This window comes from Ictalurus furcatus, chromosome 25 (assembly GCF_023375685.1).
Source record: "Ictalurus furcatus strain D&B chromosome 25, Billie_1.0, whole genome shotgun sequence".
NCBI classification, from domain to species: domain Eukaryota; kingdom Metazoa; phylum Chordata; class Actinopteri; order Siluriformes; family Ictaluridae; genus Ictalurus; species Ictalurus furcatus.
Genome location: NC_071279.1, coordinates 2700604 through 2717922, shown reverse-complemented (window position 1 = coordinate 2717922; position 17319 = coordinate 2700604). Strand labels below are relative to the sequence as shown.

General features: G+C 41.9%; 2 protein-coding genes across 2 annotated transcripts; one reads left to right on the top strand and one right to left on the bottom strand.

The window, feature by feature from the left end:
- The first annotated feature begins 817 nt into the window (after positions 1–817).
- Positions 818–10124, top strand: hpcal1 (hippocalcin-like 1). Its single transcript, XM_053613575.1, has 5 exons — positions 818–949; positions 1056–1102; positions 5334–5782; positions 6325–6430; positions 9036–10124. Exons 3-5 carry the CDS (start codon positions 5405–5407, stop codon positions 9125–9127), a joined length of 576 nt encoding a protein of 191 aa, XP_053469550.1. The 5' UTR covers positions 818–949; positions 1056–1102; positions 5334–5404; the 3' UTR covers positions 9128–10124.
- Positions 10117–17319, bottom strand: pdia6 (protein disulfide isomerase family A, member 6). The gene is made up of 13 exons (XM_053613574.1): positions 17183–17319; positions 15783–15927; positions 15304–15361; positions 14894–15020; positions 13708–13814; positions 13476–13603; positions 13198–13312; positions 12937–13077; positions 12695–12779; positions 11896–11968; positions 11423–11581; positions 11222–11318; positions 10117–10929 (listed from the first exon to the last, which is right to left on the bottom strand). Exons 1-13 carry the CDS (start codon positions 17196–17198, stop codon positions 10861–10863), a joined length of 1320 nt encoding a protein of 439 aa, XP_053469549.1. The 5' UTR covers positions 17199–17319; the 3' UTR covers positions 10117–10860.

Here is a 17319-nt window from a genome sequence, read left to right as displayed (position 1 = left end):
TCCAAATTTAATCAAATGTATACAAAGCCTTCTATGGGCTGTCAGAAGCTCCCATCTTTATGTGTAGGGTTATTAGTCTATGTGAACGTTTCCATTTCTGTAAAATGTCCATTTGAGTGCCTGGTGCCATTTAAAAAGGTTTTCTAAGAATATTTTTGTTCCAATTTAATTTAATATAATAGTTTTGTGGATACTGTAAAAGTGTATGCGTCTCTCTCTCTCTCTCTCTCTCTCTCTCTTTCTCTCTTTCTCTGCCAAGAATACAATGCTGCCCTCTGCTGGACTACCAAACAGGTAATGACTTCCAAAATCAAGGTTTCTGAGTTTACTACTTCATTTGCTACGTCATAAAAATAATAATCCATTTATTTTATTACCTACAGTCTCATATCAACATCCAGTACCCTTGTATAATTTTTTTTTAAACGTCGATAACAACTGAAAAAAATGTTATTCATCTCTCTCTCTCTCTCTCTCTCTCTCTCTCTCTCTCTCTCTCTCTCAGTCAGAAAGGTTCTTTCCATAGTGTGTCGCCACACAGCCGCCTTTTCCGACGAAGAGCTACGATTTGGACTAGACCACTCGATGCTACATGGGGTGTTATCTCGAGAAAAAAAAAACGCTGTCGATGACTTTCCCTTTAATTTGAAGAATATGTTCTAGCATTCTACCAATACGTACATTTTCAAAAGTTTTTACTGAAAAGAAAAGAATTTTTTTTTTCAATTTACGATACGAAACTCCGTCAAATCACCAAACGCCTTTAATCCCTCGCACCCCTACAAATAGTTTTGGTCGCGCCCATGGACAGCAGAGCAGGCAGGTCCAGGGTATCGGATCTCCCAGTAGCAGAAAGGATGATGAGGAGGCTAGGTGTGTTGTGTTAATAAACGATGGAACCTGTTTTCTCAGAGAGGGAGTCAGAACTACAGACCAGCTGTGATATAATGTAATGTAAAATGGATTCGTTTGGGAATATACTTTGAAAGTCTTGTTAGAAGCAGGCGTTAATCTGTTGTTTTTTTTTTTCGTTTTTTTTCCCCCCCGTTACTAAGGACACTCTTCTCCAACACTACCAGAGTCTCCTTCAGGCTTCTTCAAGGTAAGTTCCTACTGAAGATAAACTGGGTCTTCACACGTTTACATCCGACCACCTGTGAGATAAACTTGCTTTCCTGCTGCTCGTTATTCACACAAAACCCAAAGTTCTTGCTTGAATAGTAAATTCAGGTGTGTGTGTGTGTGTTGATTCACATCTCCTAACAGTTTACAGGAGTGATGGTAGGTGTGGCCCTGACTATGTTTATCCTTTAAATATCCGGTCCACGTAGATGTTCTTTGAGGTCAGCATGGAGATTATAGTAGCAGTGTAAAGCCCGTTAAAACATGGTGATGTAAAAGGACTGGTGTGTAAGCAGTTTTAATTGTGCTGAGTGTGTGGAAAAAGGAAAGGGGAAAAAAATAAAAATAAAAAATACCACCTAATCTTCTGTAAATGTCACTGACTGAGTCATGACCACTTTCAGTTCTCTGTGACGGAGAAGGTTTAGAAGACATGGAGGACCAAGCATTCAACATTACTTTAAATTGATTTATCTATGGGCCAGCTCAGGATTTAGAACTCCTACGACAGGACCGAGGACTTTTCACGCCCCGGATCCACGATCCTGCGTGATCCTACGTGATCTTCTGCGTTCTTCGAGACAGATCTGGTGGCACACGACCGGACGTTCAGTGACGCAGTCTGTCAGAAAGCATTGACTGTTTGATAACAGGTTAAACAAACAAGCTATACTAGAGAGAGGAAGCGGAGGAGGGGAACCTACTCGGACATATCTGATGAGCTAGCACATGAGGTGTTAGTTTTAGGCTCGGATCACGGTCCAGCAGAGCCGGAGAAAGCCATGGGATTTGTGTTCTGCTGATCTTTTAACACCAGTCAGGATCGATTTCGGTGACCCTACTAACACGAAGAGGTTAATGGGCTTGATGGTTTATGCATGATGGACTCGTTACTACGCTACTCTACAACCACTAGGAGAATTGAACCGAGACTGCCGATGATGTCATCAAACCCACACGTATTAACGCGTCCCGCTAGGAAATGATGTAAGAAATCGGTTTATGGTTTAAGTGACAAGTTAAGCCAGAGCTTTGTCTGTTTCTCAGTCTCGATTTTTTTTATTTATTTATTTTTTGCACACAAGTCCTGCTGGGAATTCGATTTCATGTGATGGTGCGAACTTGTGCCTGGGTACTAAAGGACATTCTGGTTCGCCTGGACAGCATGGGTGAGATTTCGGCGGCGGTAATGTGTACCGCCGTACGAAGAGCGCCGGAGCGACAAAAGACGAGCAGTCGTGGCCTGGAGAGCACCAGTGTTACATAAACATGTCCACACAGTGCACGTTCAAGGCCTGACTAGCAGCACAGTGTATGCTGGACCATGTTAAGGTTTCAAGATGGTGATATAATATTTTCACGTGTGTTCGTTTTGAAGTGCTACGTCCGGTGATCAATTGAATGAGACTAGACTGAATCCGTGACTTTTATCCCAAGGATTAATGCATTCGAAATGGTCATTTGACAAGGTTTATACATGCATTAACAAGCAGTCATCCCTAAGTAAAGAAACACAGACCCTTATATGCTTATTATTATTATTATTAGTTTAAGATTTGGACTTTTTATTCTAAGGCCTGTAGCTTCAATTGCTCATGTACAGCAACTAAAAATGTAAAACACATGCAAAAATGGTTTGAAAATCCCCAAAGTAGACTTTCTCTGCAATAGCGTTTACATGTTTATGGTGATTTATATTATACACAAATTCTACATTTTACACCCCTGTCCCAGAAATGGATTATTTCCGACTTCCTCCCTGAGCTTGCACGCTGCACTAAATTTCAGCCCTGTGTTTGTAGTACCCCTATGTCATTGTTATTTGAACTCAGAAAGGGGCCTGTGGAACCAGTCTTCTTGCATGCTGTGTGTGTGTGGTTTTTGTTTTTTTTTTCCATGTCACTGCATTTAGTTCTGCAGACTGGAAAGTTCTGGGTTTTATTGTGGCTTGGCAAGCATTTGAAGGAAAGTGGGAGTGAGTGAAACTCAACTACGCCCATGGTTGTATCTCTGTCTGCAAGTCCCACGAAGCAGAGCAGCGGTGACATGTGACTCAGATTTCAGGACCAGACTGAGTGAAATCGCATTCAGCTGAAGAGGTGGACACTGAAAAAATACGAGTAGAGTCTGTGCAAAACCTCTCGCGTTCAAGCATAAGAAATAAAGCCAAGCTCAATGAATTCAACAAAGTGCAAAAAGGGACATTTTACGGAAGCCCTAAGCAGCAATGCATTATACATTTTTTTTTTTTCTTGTGATCTCAACATAACAAAGGTTGTTTTCTCGTGATCTCGACAGCCAACGACGTCGACCGTTTTTTTTTTTTTTTTGAATGGGTTTTTGGTTAAACCCCTGAAATAAGGTCTGTGGTTAACACAAGCTCAAGATATTTTCACGTTTTATTCTACTACATAAAATGCACCAGTAATACCCCAATCATGATTTTGTTAAGCTTGGTTAGCACGTTCGCCTCACACCTGCAGGGTCGGGGGTTCGATTCCCACCGTGGCCCTGTGTGTGCGGAGTTTGCGTGTTCTCCCCGTGCTGCGGGGGTTTCCTCCGGGTACTCCGGTTTCCTCCCTCAGTCCAAAGACACGCATGGTAGGTTGATTGGCGTGTCTAAAGTGTCCGAATGGGTGTGTGAGTGTGTATGTGATTGTGCCCTGCGATGGATCGGCACCCTGTCCAGTATGTACCCCGCCTTGTGCCCCATGCTCCCTGGGATAGACTCCAGGTTTCCCCGTGACCCTGAAAAGGATAAAGCGGTATAGGTGGTGTATGGATGGATGGAGAAAAGTAAGTTGAGGTCACGAGAAAACAACAAAGAAAAAAAACTGATAATGCATGGCCGCTTCGGGCTTCCGTAACATTTTAACTGTACCGGAAATTTTCCATTTAAAGTTAACCGTGTATAAACAGTACAGTAATGTAATAATAGCAGTTTAGCGTGTTGATTGCTCTGAAGTCATCTTCTGCTCTATTTATGAGTTTATTTCCTGCCAGTAAAATTTTGGTCTTGTTCATTGATGTCACATCGCATTTGTTGTTTACGGTCTGCAAGAGCCATGGCGGCAGTGGATAGGCATGAAGATTGATTTAAAAGCAATTAATCTAAAAAATAAATAAATAAATAAATGACACTGGCTAAAGAATGAGTATTCGATATAAACCTGGGAGGACATGAGGGAACAAACAAGTGGCTGCACATGGCCAGGTCTTTTTCAGTATCTTTAACATCAAGCTTTTATAGGTCCAAGTGGATGGTGTAGCTGAATCGTATAGCCTACCATTAAAGTCTGCCTTTCCCAGCCACTTCATCTATATAGTCTGACAATGTGTTTGTAGGCTATTTGAGCACTTCCATGCCACTGTCTAGGAGACCGATGCCGTTCATTTCGATCGCCATCACAGCGGAATGTTCAGAGCTGCTTGTTAGACTACAGACAGAGCTAATGGGTTCACACCTTTTCACCGGTCCTCTAATGTGGCACATGGCGCATTCTTCCTGATGCTGAACGATCGAGGAATTCTGCGTGAGCGTGAAATATGAGCATTACGCAGAGAATCGAATCTCGCACACAGTCGGGTTTAGAGGAAAATGACAACTACATTTTTCGTTATGAAATGATGTGCTGAAGTCATCTGAAAGGAAAGAACTGCGACTTTTGTAGTACCTATGTAGAATGTTGGAAGGAGATGTGGAGAATGTGGAGAATGCAGAAGGTGTCAAACTGTGACTTGGTGTCTTCTGACGCACGCACGCACGCACACATACACACACACACATGTACGCATGCATCTTTACAGAAATAGTAAATGATTGTAATTTGCTGCTTGAACACACTCCCCTGCACCACATTTAATCTTACAGACAGGACTGTAAGCCCTTCTGTGTTATCTGACTTGGTGTCTTGGCGGTTTCTTGGTTATCTAGTGCAAGCCACGACCTTTCGTAAGCGTCTCACAGATGGCCATTTTCTCCCCACCGCACCAGCATCGAGAAATCGATAAATTTTCACCTTAATAGGCCATTAAATGGTATCCATGGATACTAGACTCCTTTCTCTCATCTCGCTAGATGTAATATCTTTCTCCATCTGGCCAAAATCCTCATTCTGACAAAAGAGAGAGAAAAAAATGCAAATACCAAAAAAGGAACGAGAATGTTGAAATGACTTATTACTTTTATTCGTTCTGTTACCATTATGTAGGACAGGCGTGAGACACCCAGACACGAGAGTGATCCAGCAGGGGGTTCCTGGTGTAGGATTGTATTACCATCATGGGTAAACAGAACAGCAAGCTGCGTCCGGAGGTTCTGAACGATCTGCGGGAAAACACCGAATTCACAGACCACGAGTTGCAGGAGTGGTACCGTGGCTTCCTTAAAGATTGCCCTAGCGGCCACTTAACTGTGGACGAGTTCAAGAAAATCTATGCCAATTTCTTTCCATACGGGGATGCCTCGAAGTTCGCCGAACACGTATTCCGTACCTTTGACACCAACGGTGACGCGACTATCGATTTCCGGGAGTTCATCATCGCGCTGAGTGTGACGTCGCGTGGAGGTCTGGAGCAGAAGCTCCGCTGGGCTTTCAGCATGTACGACCTGGATGGAAACGGATACATCAGCCGAGCCGAGATGCTGGAAATAGTGCAGGTGAGAGGAGAGCACGAACTGCGAAGACGCTGTTTTGATTAACTCGGTGTAATTATTTTTCTGTGGGTTTATGTTCATTTTAACGAGACACATTAACACAGACCCTAAAATTGCCTGTAGGTCATGAAGAAATCACGTTTTCTGGAAAAGGTTTCCCAAATCTGCTTTCTGCCTTTTGTTTTATTCCTGTATGTGCAGTTCTGTGTTTGCACTGTCGGACCCTGTTGCCAGAGCAGTTCGTTCCATATCAGTTGATATTGGTTCAGTTGAATGTTTGGCGATATAGTGGCCTGAATAAACAGAACGCTTCAAGCTGCTGTTCCACAGGCCATATGGTTGTGCCAAAAATGGCACTTAAGTACAAGGGCTGTGTGTGCATTTAACGAAAAATAATGTTGACGGTCTATGATTATTATCCATAATATAAGTATATTTATTGGAACGAACTGATCAAAAAAATAGCAATGGGTTGTGTTTACAAAACGAGCAGGAATTAATTGTTGTATAATCAGTTGGGTTTTTTTTCCCCCCCCTGAACACAGGCAATTTACAAAATGGTGTCCTCTGTAATGAAGATGCCAGAGGACGAGTCGACTCCAGAGAAACGCACTGACAAGATCTTTAGGCAAATGGACACAGACAACGATGGTAATAAATAAATAAATAAATAAATGTCCTAAACGGAGTTGTATTTTTTCATTATGTAATTATTGCCGTGTTCGTGGCATGATGAAGTAACATTAAGGGTAGCAGAAGTGGATTATTGAAAGGCCTGTATTTTTGTTTTGCACGTTCACCCTTCAGTAAGCATTAAGTATCCCAGCAGTGGCTCCTACATCTGGGATTCAGCTTGGAGTTCCAGGAGCCCTCAAGGACACAGCTGGCTGTGTTCTCACTGGGAAGGGAAAATAAGGCCCTGAAATGTTATGTAACCGCTGTGGCATCTGTAAGTCCAGTGCTTAGTGCCCGCCAGCTAGAAAAGAAGTGACTGTGTGCTTATCTAATCCTAGTGGATGATCAAAAACAAATGGAAAATCACTGGTCTTTAAATTGATTTAAATTGAAGTCTACTTGGGAAGCACGGTGGAACAGTGAGCAGCATTGCCGCCTCACAGCCTCCAGGGTCCCTGGTTCGAGTCTGTTGGGCCCTTGAGCAAAGCCCTTAACCCTCAACTGCTCAGTTACATTACGTTTACGTTTATTCATTTGGCAGACGCTTTTATCCAAAGCGACTTACAAATGAGAAAATACAAGCAAAGCGATATATCAAGCAGAGAACAATACAAGTAGTGCTACTGTACAAGATCCGTTAATCGAGTTCCAGAAGAAGCAAAGTGCGCAGAGTCGAGGTGTAAGAGCCAGAGTAAATTAATTTTTTTTTATGGGTTAGTTAAGTGTTCACGGAAGAGGTGGGTCTTTAGCTGTTTTTTGAAGATGGTGAGAGATTCTGTGGTCCGGATTGAGGTCGGAAGTTCATTCCACCACTGAGGGACAGTCAGTTTGAAGGTTCTGGAAAGGAACCTCGTGCCATGCTGAGTTGGTACTACTAAGCGTCGGTCGTTGATCAATCGCAGATTGCGTGAGGGAACGTAAGCCTTCAGGAGAGAGTTTAGGTAGGAGGGTGCTGTTCCAGACAAGGTCTTGTATGTGAGCATCAAGGCCTTGAATTTGATACGGGCGGATACAGGAAGCCAGTGGAGGGAGATGAAGAGGGGTGTGACATGGGTTCTCTTGGACTGGTTGAAGACGAGGCGTGCTGCTGCATTCTGAATCATTTGGAGGGGTTTGATGGAGCTGGCCGGGAGACCCGAGAGTAGTGAGTTGCAGTAGTCCAGTTTTGAGATAACAAGAGCCCGGGCTAGTATCTGTGTAGTCTGTTCGGTGAGGTAGGATCTGATTTTCTTGATGTTGTACAGGATGAACCGACAGGACCGTGCAGTTGTTGAGATGTAAAGGTCTGTAAAGGTCAAGCTGTCATCGAGAATCACCCCAAGGTTCCTGGCCGACCTGGTTGGCTTGAGTGTGGTCGAGCCGAGCTGTACAGTGAGGTTGTGGTTGATTGACGGACAGGCTGGGGTGACGAGAAGCTCAGATTTTGCCAGGTTGAGCTTAAGATGGTGTTCCCTCATCCAGTCCGAGATGTCCGACAGGCAAGCAGAGATACGTGCAGAGACGGATGGATCGTCAGGCTGGAAGGACAAATAGATCTGGGTGTCATCAGCATAGCAATGATATGAGAAGCCATGAGACTCAATCACCTGCCCTAGAGATGTAGTGTAGACAGAAAAGAGCAGTGGATCCAGAACTGCTCCCTGTGGAACGCCAGTTGTGAGTTGCTGAGTTTCAGAAATACCTCCTCTCCATGATACCTTGAAGGATCTGCCTGAGAGATAGGATTCCACCCAGCGCAGAACCGTTCCGGTGATGCCCAGGCTGGAGAGAGTTGACCGGAGGATCTGATGGTTCACAGTGTCGAAAGCAGTTGTATAAATGAGATCATTGTAAGCTGCTCTGGATAAGGGCGTCTGCCACATGCTGTAAAGTAGAACTGGCTAAATTGCCATTGTACGAAATTGTTTTGCACGCTTTCACAGCGATGTTTGTTGGTAAACGAGACCTTTTAGCTGTACTCACGTTCGACGCACACGAATCGAAGAGGGCTTTGGCTGAACGCGTACTGCGATGATGCCAGGACGTGTCCCAAATCTGCAGTCATTTTGAAAAATTACAAGCTCAAGTTTGCTTGATTTTGCATTCATGTCTATAATCGCAAAATCCTAGAGGGACTGCTAAGTGTACATGGTGCCCTGTGATAGACTGGTGTCCCATCCGTGCTATATTCCTGCATTCACGCTCAGTGGCTCTGGACCCACTACCACCACCCTTACCCGGATAAAGCGCTTACTAGAGATAGATAAATGAATGAACGGCCAGTACTATTGAAGTGATGTGGTCTCTCATCAGTTTCAGTATTCAGGCAATTCAATACAAATTCAACAAAACCTCGATCGAGAGATAACACAACAGTGTATAAACTGCACCTTAGCAACAAGTAATCTTTTAAGACAAATTAGCAGTAGAACCCGGACTGTTTCCTTCTCTAATTTCCGCCGTGGTCCCTCCCCTAAATTTTGCGTTCTCGGCTTTTTGTTTTAAACACGTATCGTGAAATGACATTCCGATATAATTCGCCTAATAATGGAAAAATGCCTGGTTATGACATCACTGACCTTTTGTCTCTTTCATATTGCAGGAAGGCTTTCCCTGGAGGAGTTCATCAAAGGTGCCAAGAGCGATCCCTCCATTGTCCGACTGCTTCAGTCTGATCAGAGCACTCCTCGCTAGTCGTGAAAGCAACGACACCCCCAGAAAACCAGGTCACACATTCACACTTCGATAGGAGGATCAGCTGGGTGCTCTCCAAGGCATGGACTGCGTTTGAGTAATAAATCAGCTTCCTATATGTGATATGTTAGTCACAAAATCTGCTCAGTTTATTACGCAGATGCGCTCACAGATTTCGCCCAATCTAGTACTTTCTGTTAAAGGAGGATTATATTCATTGGGATGTGCCAAATCATTTCCGAAAAAAATTTAACGCGCTGAATATCAGACAGTCGAGACAGCCAGTTAATTAATATGACTATAAAAGGGAGCTCCTTTTGAGGTAAAAGCATTGGTCATTTTTGATGCAGTTCAAACCGGCTTTAGAAGAATTCATCTGGATATTTCAGAGCCATGGGAATAAGGAACCCATGTTTTTCCCCCTTTCTTTTAAACCCAATATGCAAACACACACACACAAACACACAAGTAGCACTTAGTAGAAGTAGTAGTAAGTTAAAGCTCAGTCCAAAAATCCAAATGTAAGTGTACAATTGATTTGGTTCTGCAGATGTAACTATATCCGTTTATCGAAATGGTAAAGTAAATCCTTCAGTGTTTTAGTCTCGTATTGAATTTGTTTTAAACTTTTTCCGTTTTAGTCTTTCCTCTTCGCCAGCTTACATAGTTTTATAGTATATAATTCTGCCACTATGCTACGCTTCATCAAGAGCGATTTGCCAAAACTAGCGTTCACGTCGACCGTTTGGTTCATGAGCGTTGTCCGTAGAGTAAGCGAAGCTTGTGCACTTGAGCAATATTGCTGTATCTCAGTGTAACCAACAGTAGATATGTATGTGAGCTCCTTTCCAGTTGAATGCTGTATTTGTATGAATCATGTATTGAGAACTCAAGCAAGCAACCATTATTTACGATCGTAAATAAACTTAGAGATGACCGTACACAAATACAACTTTTAGTAGGATTTGTACATCCATAATAAAATGCAGTCATTTTATCCGTGTTCCTTTTTTATTATTATCATTATTATTATTTTCATAACAAAAAAAAACATTGAGCACTCGTAAGAAAAATCTACACAGTTCCCACTTTACTCCCTGCCCAGCACAAATACAGTGGAAAGCAGATGTACTGACTCACTTCTCAAGGAAATGCTAACAAAAAAAAAGAAGTACGTCATATTGGAAGGGGAAAATGAATAGGATGTTCAACAGGGGAAACAGCAGGTGAAATCCAGGACACGCTATATAAAGCGTTCATGACTGCATCCGGGAGCCTAGAGCAGTTTCCTCTCCTCAGTGAACGTCCTGGGTCAGCTACTTTCCCCCGTTAATAAGAGTTTATCCTGTTTTAGTCATTGTTCACTGAGGAATGGACACCATTGGAGGACCACAGGGCTGGGTAGGATTTCACGGGAACACAGCAAACAAACCTAATTCTGAAGCTATGTGTAGTGGGTACAGCTGGACAGGGAAAAGTGAAATGACGATTCTGTTCAACATCCAAACAGTCAACCGATCAAACAGAAAGGAGGCCTGTAAGGCAAAGCTAAAGCGACCATGATTTAAATCCCGATCCCGCCTCATTGCAAACGATTGGAGAGAAGTTAAAAGTGAGACATTGTGAGTCTTTGTTTTCAAGAGTGTTCAGTAACTTAATGTCCCAGTTTTCCCCTCATCCATGGGAGAGGAGAGGCAGGTTCAAACTAGACAAGCCTTGCACAGCCTATGAACTCATAATTCATCCTTGTCCAAGTCATCCAGATCCACATCACTCAAGTCAATGTCATCCTCCACAGGAAGCTGAGGGAATGGAAAAGACAGGAGAAGGTCTTGTGAGGACAGGCTTGACATTTCTTCTGTTAATTGTGACAAGGACGCTCCAAATGGGTGTTGATAACCTTTATATAGCAGATGTAATATGCAGGACATGAAATATTAATTTATTCTTAGTTTTAATCTATACTTCTACAGCTATGTTTCTGAAAATTTTCCACTGTGTTGGTGTTTTTTTTTTTTACTGTAAAAAGATAAAGCATTGCTACATTAAAAGTAGTTTACCTCGACCAACAACAACAAAAAAAAAAGTACTTACGACTCCATCCTTCCCGTCCCAGGCTTCTACAGTGTGGATCTTGGGTAAAGCCCCACCTGTTATTGTGGCAGTGGAGCCACGCCCGACAGAGAGATCCCTACGGTGGAGGTGAAGAACAAAAACATCCCAAATGTTGCAATAGCACTTAATGAAATCCACGGTCAATGGAATGTGGGAACCGAACGTTAAACAAAACATTACCTCAAGAACTCATAGATTCCTGTCTCACTGAACGAGCCTTTAAGAAGAGCAAACTTCATCTTGCGAGCATTAATAGCTGCCATGGCTGGGTAGCCGAAACCACCGATCCCCAAAGAGGCCTCGAGTTCCATCTGAGCTCCAGATTCAGTCCACAGCCAGCTACAGAAGAAGGAAAGGGAACAGAATTAAACTAAAATTTCATCATTATTCTTACAAAGTTGTTTTTTTTTTTGTTACCAAAATATGGGATTAAAACGAGCTAGCCCATCTATGGCAAGAACTCCCCGAAATGGCATTAGAAAAATAAATAAATAAATGCGAGAGGATCCAGGCCGTATACAGGATAGTGTGATTTGGACAGAAAAAGAGAAAGCCACTAATTAAAAACATTACCAGGCATATTAACTCTAAATTAAATCATCTTCTGTCCACTTTATAAAGAATCTGTATGGAAATAGGCTACAAGTACTGACCCCCACATCTTCTTCTTGTACTTCTCAGCCATCTTCATCATGACTTCCAGATAGGCATTTCTACCTGCCGCACCTGAAAAAAAAAACCCAGTAAGGAATACTGCCAATTTAATTTCCGATTATATACGTTGAAGGAACATGCAGGTTAATTAATTAATAAATAAATAAATAAATAGAAAGAAACTTTATTTTCTATGACTCTTATTAAATGTAAAAAAAAAAATTAATAAATTCCATTTATTTTTATTATAAATGCATTTATTTAACCCTCCTATTATGTTATGGGTCAATTTGACCCATTTCCACAATTCGAGATGTCTGAAATACTGCTTAATCTCTTTGAAATTCTGTGACGTTTCCCTCATTTAGGGTCATGAACTTATATGCAAATATTTCTTCTTACGGTTTGTCTCAGACAAGCCATAATAAAGGTTTAATGTTCTAAGCGGTTTGCTGAATGGTGTGCATTTTAAACTGTGGAAGTCATTTCGACCCGTAACGTAATGGATGTAACTTTTCCCCCACCAACATGATAGGAGGGTTAAATTTACTCCTGAACCAAAATGTATTTTTGTAATAAGTGTTTTGTTAAGTAGTATTTACTGAAACTGAATCCCCCCCCCCCCCCCCCCCCCCCAAGCAGTTTTCATTTAGACCTTATTCTATTCGGGGAACTTTTTTAAAAAAAAAAGGCTTCAGGTTGAGCTGGTTGAGAAGATGCCAGTAACATGCAAAGCTATATGTACACAGCTGATTATGGTTAAACAGTAGGTGTATCGATGCACTAATGTTCTCATACCTGTATCTAGAATATGAGGCAAAACAGCAATAATACACAGCTGATGATCCTCACAGGTCTTCTTCAAAATGTCTTCATTCAAAATCTAAAAAAAAAAAATAAAATAAAAAAAGACAATGCACAATTACATTAAACATACACAATTGAATCCCTTAAAATATAAACAAAAGCACAGTTCTAGAAAGCAGTGATCGCTGAGCAGCTAGCTTAGCTTAAGGAAACAGGGGGAAAAATGATCAGACCTCTAGTAGTTCTGGAGGAGGGGCATTGTCTGAGAAAAGGTCAACGGCACGGGCAATGATGTCCGAGCGCGTGCGTCCGCCCTGGTAGTCCTCCGGTTCCTCTCCTTTTCGGAAGATCTTAATGGTAGGGAATCCTTTGATCTACAAATGATAAAATTAAAAAAGACTATCAGTAAATCAAGGCAAGAGTTTTCAATCCTCAAAACCAATTTCTAGACAGATATGAAAGTGATTGACACACGATTCAGGTATCAGACTCACTCCGTAGCGGCTTGCCAGACCCTGATGAACAGTAGCGTCTACGGCTCCCAGCTTCACTCTACCACTGGTCTGCTCTTTGACCTGAGTAGCTGCAGCGGTCCATTCGGGCTCGAGACTGAAATGATCGAACTGCAGATTAATAACCGAGACCACGACTAAAAATACAAAATGCCTTCCTGTCGCAAAGGTTTAATTCACGTACGTGCATTCTTCTTTTCGGTACCGCGTGACATCAAAAGCATAGATTAGGAGCTTTACGGAAACTTATACAAGCTTACTTTTTACAGTGTCCACACCAAGGCGCAAAGAATTCCACCATCCACACAGCATCGCCGTCCAAAACCATGCGGTCAAAGTTATCGTCGGTCAGCTCCACCACGTCTTTCTTATTGCCACCACCAGAGCTCTAAAAAAATCAGACAAAATAGAAAAATAAATAAAATGATACAAGACAGAGAAAAAGAAGATTTAAAAAAAATAAATAAATAAAAGGTTTGTGTACTTCAGTACCTGTCTGCTGTAGTCAGAACCTCCAGACTTTCCACTCAGTCGGTCTTTCACTAGAGATCGCGCTGCATTCAGAGCCGCCTCGACGATCGCCTGACTGCTGCGTCCACCTACGTACAAACACACACCACGGAGAGAGTTCAAATACACACACGGACAGATCTGGGCAGTGAATACAAGTATGACCTCGGTTAATCATAAAGCGTGTTACATACTGCGTCTTACATACGCAGTAATACAAAGCAACAACCGACAGCACAATAACAGTCAGTTCTGGAAATCCGAATCACAACATGATGTTTCATCAGCCATATTTGTCATGGCGGTGGATTCATAATTAAAAAAAGATGACGAATGGGTATATGTAAAAAGGAAAAGCGAAAGCCTTATTCGATTGGACCTGATTTACATGGGGACGCAGGATAACGGAATTATTACCAGAGTGTATCCAGGGGTTTTAGTCCCGTTATCGTTTATTAACCAGTAGAAATAACACCAGGTAATGTAAACCCTGGTAAAGACTCCAATATATGGAAGAGAGATTCTTTGCTTCTCTAGAACACGATTAAAAATCTTGTACAGTAGCACTACTTGTATTGTCCTCCACTCGATACATCGCTTTGCTTGTATTTCCTAATGTGTAAGTCGCTTTGGATAAAAGCGTCCGCTAAATGAATAAATCTAAACGACACTTAAAAGGACTTGTCAGAGAAGTGACCGTGGTTACCGAGTTGTAGCACAGGTATAGGGTACAGACATGTTAATGGGCATGTGTCCCACTCATGATCAAGCCCAACTTGTGCAGCCACAAGCCCTACAAAAAGACTTTTATTAATGGGCTTTCAAGATAAACTTGCTCACACAATAATAATAATAATAATAATAATAATAATAATAATAATAATAAATGTGTAGTTTTTGAGTTTGCATGTCAGAAAGAGTGTTCCTCTTATACTACAGCGATTTGCCAAAGTTTACAACTTTCAATATATTAATGAACTTTTTATTTATGAACTATTTATGTAATGGAATGTCCACAAGACTCCAGTCTTCAAGACAGAAGAGTTTGTGCTTTCTAGATTCTCAGTAATCTGATGTTCTGAAAATAACATAACACCACGTTTTTAAATACGACATACAAAAGAGAAACAAAACAAAACAAAACAAAAAAAAAAAGGGTCATCTGTACCTTGGTAGTCCTCAGGCTTATGCTTGTTAGCACCAAAGATCTTGATGGTGGGGAAACCACGAACTCCATACTGGCCTCCCAGTGACTTGTGTTGGTCTGCATCAACGGCTCCCACTTTAACAACACCCTGTTGGTTTACAGCACACGGTTTAAACGTTATTCATCCACCATCATTAAAAATGTGACGAGTGAGAATTGGTTTTGTGATTGTGCTTTACAGAACAGACCCTTAAGCCTTTTTCTGTCATCATTGTAAATTGTCACTACTTATTCATTATTCACTAGCTTGGCCTTACGAAGAAGAATAGATACTCAATGAGGAAGGAAAAAACAGCCAGGAGGGATATTAAAAAAAAAGAATTTATAAAAAAGCACAGCACTAGAACATGTATATATAGATATAACTTTACCTTCAAAGCTGTGGCTGCTTTCTTCCATTCTGGGACCAGGCTCTGGCAGTGTCCACACCTTTTTCAATAAATCATCAGACTTAATAAAGCACAAATCAGAATCAAAACATCCATGTTCAAAAAGGCTATTAGGCACGTGAACACCATTTAAATGAATTCAACATTGTCATCTATGGCCAACTCATAAACGGAGACGGGTTCGTTTACATCCTGCAAGACTGCAAACCACGCCCATTACAAGGAACGCCTACAAGCGAATCACACTCCACAACATTCCCACGCCCATTCGAAGACAAGCGCACGCATTTAGTCCATTTCCCCTAACTCTAACCGTATTTGCCGTGGGTGATGTAGTAATATTAGTAACAGTGGGGCTCGTCTTTGTAAGGAGTGTGGTTTTTAACCCTGCAGGATGCAGACAGGTACAGCCATGTGTCCTGTATTGCGTAACAATATAAGCACTGTCGTTCTTAACTCACCAGGGGGCGTAAAACTCCACCAGCCACAAACTGTCACTCTGCAGAACCTCCCTGTTGAAGTTTGAAGGATTGAGCTCGATCACGTCGTCACTGGCAGAGTAGAGTCCGTGGACAGAGAGGACCGTCAAGGAGCACGCCAACACACCTGAAAGCATACGCAGCGAGTTAGTGTCGATCACAAACATTCTACATGCTCGGAAGTATATACGCAAGCTCAAGAAAGAGAAACCTTAATGCGGTTCAAGAGCCAATGACTTGCATGACCCTAGGCAGTTATGCTCATCTCATCATGCATCTTGTATCTGGATTGTCAATGTTTAACCACAAGCGTTCACGTATGTACTCGTGTCCGGTTGTCCAGAAGAAAACCTGATTGCTGTATTTACGTATAATATAAAAGTAGGCTCATCGTCATCAACCAAATTCCTCTGTTGCGGTTTTGTTTTTTCGCAAAAGACGGTGGCAGCATTCAAATCTCAAATTTGTTTCCTTCATGCACCCACAAGATGAGCATTCACACGTACACCTTTACACGACATCTGAACATCTAAAAAGCCACTCAGTCCTTCTGAAATGGATCAAATGATCAAGATTTACATCTGCCTTAATGAATGCACATGAATCCGGTGCATTTACACCTGAATTTCATGTGGATGATCCTTATTCAGATATAGTCCTAATGGTCAAAATGCACAGCTGGTTTGGAGAGGAGAGAGAGAGAGATCTCAGCAAGTATACAAAGAACTCAAAACCAGAAGTTTAGGAGAAATGCAGCTGTATATATTTCATATACACACACACACAGCTGTATATAAATGCAGCTGTATATATTCATATATATTCAGCCATTCTTCATGTGCCAAACTTAACCCAGTGAATGAACTCAAATAACACATCAGTAAGATTTTGAGCTATTCTTCTTTCATTACTAATCTGAAATATACACATAACCAAACCTGTACGGTTAAATATTGCGTCGAGGATCATACAAAGATATTTAATTTGACTCAAATGAGCTTTTATCAAATGACCTACCAGTAAATACCAACAGTTCCACCATCAGTTCACCGTCGTGTGAATACTCTACAGAGTGCATAGTTTCACATCAGGGTTTAGTTGAGATTTCTCCATGGAATTTACATCAGAATGAAGATTTACCCTCACAGATATCTTGTGATATCCAGACAAGCTCGGTCATATTATACATTTAAGAAATTCAAAGTACTTCAGTGCACTAGCTAGAGAACTTCGCCGTTTACTGATTAGCCGGATAGCTTTCATTTCCTGCAGAAAGGGCTTTACTGTGTTCTATCCGCTATCATGTTGACAACACAACAACAACAACACAACACAACAACAACAACACAACAAGTGCGGGAACGGAGTTCGACAGCTCTTACCGAAGAAAGCTCGCATGGTTGTTTCCAGGCCGCAGCTAACAGCACTGACACATCAACCCCGGTTCAGTTCACCAGCACTAGACCCGCAGCCTGCTCAACCTCGCGCACGGGAGCATAAAGCACACGCGCTAGCTCAC

Coding starts and splice junctions, on each gene's coding strand:
- hpcal1 (XM_053613575.1), top strand. CDS start 5,405: ATGGGTAAACAGAACAGCAAGCTGCGTCCGGAGGTTCTGAACGATCTG. Junction 5,783..6,324: donor AGATGCTGGAAATAGTGCAG/GTGAGAGGAGAG, acceptor CCCTGAACACAG/GCAATTTACAAAATGGTGTC. Junction 6,431..9,035: donor AATGGACACAGACAACGATG/GTAATAAATAAA, acceptor TTCATATTGCAG/GAAGGCTTTCCCTGGAGGAG.
- pdia6 (XM_053613574.1), bottom strand. Junction 13,313..13,475: donor TGGTGTGGACACTGTAAAAA/GTAAGCTTGTAT, acceptor CGATCATTTCAG/TCTCGAGCCCGAATGGACCG. Junction 12,780..12,936: donor CTCCTCCAGAACTACTAGAG/GTCTGATCATTT, acceptor TTTTTTTTTTAG/ATTTTGAATGAAGACATTTT.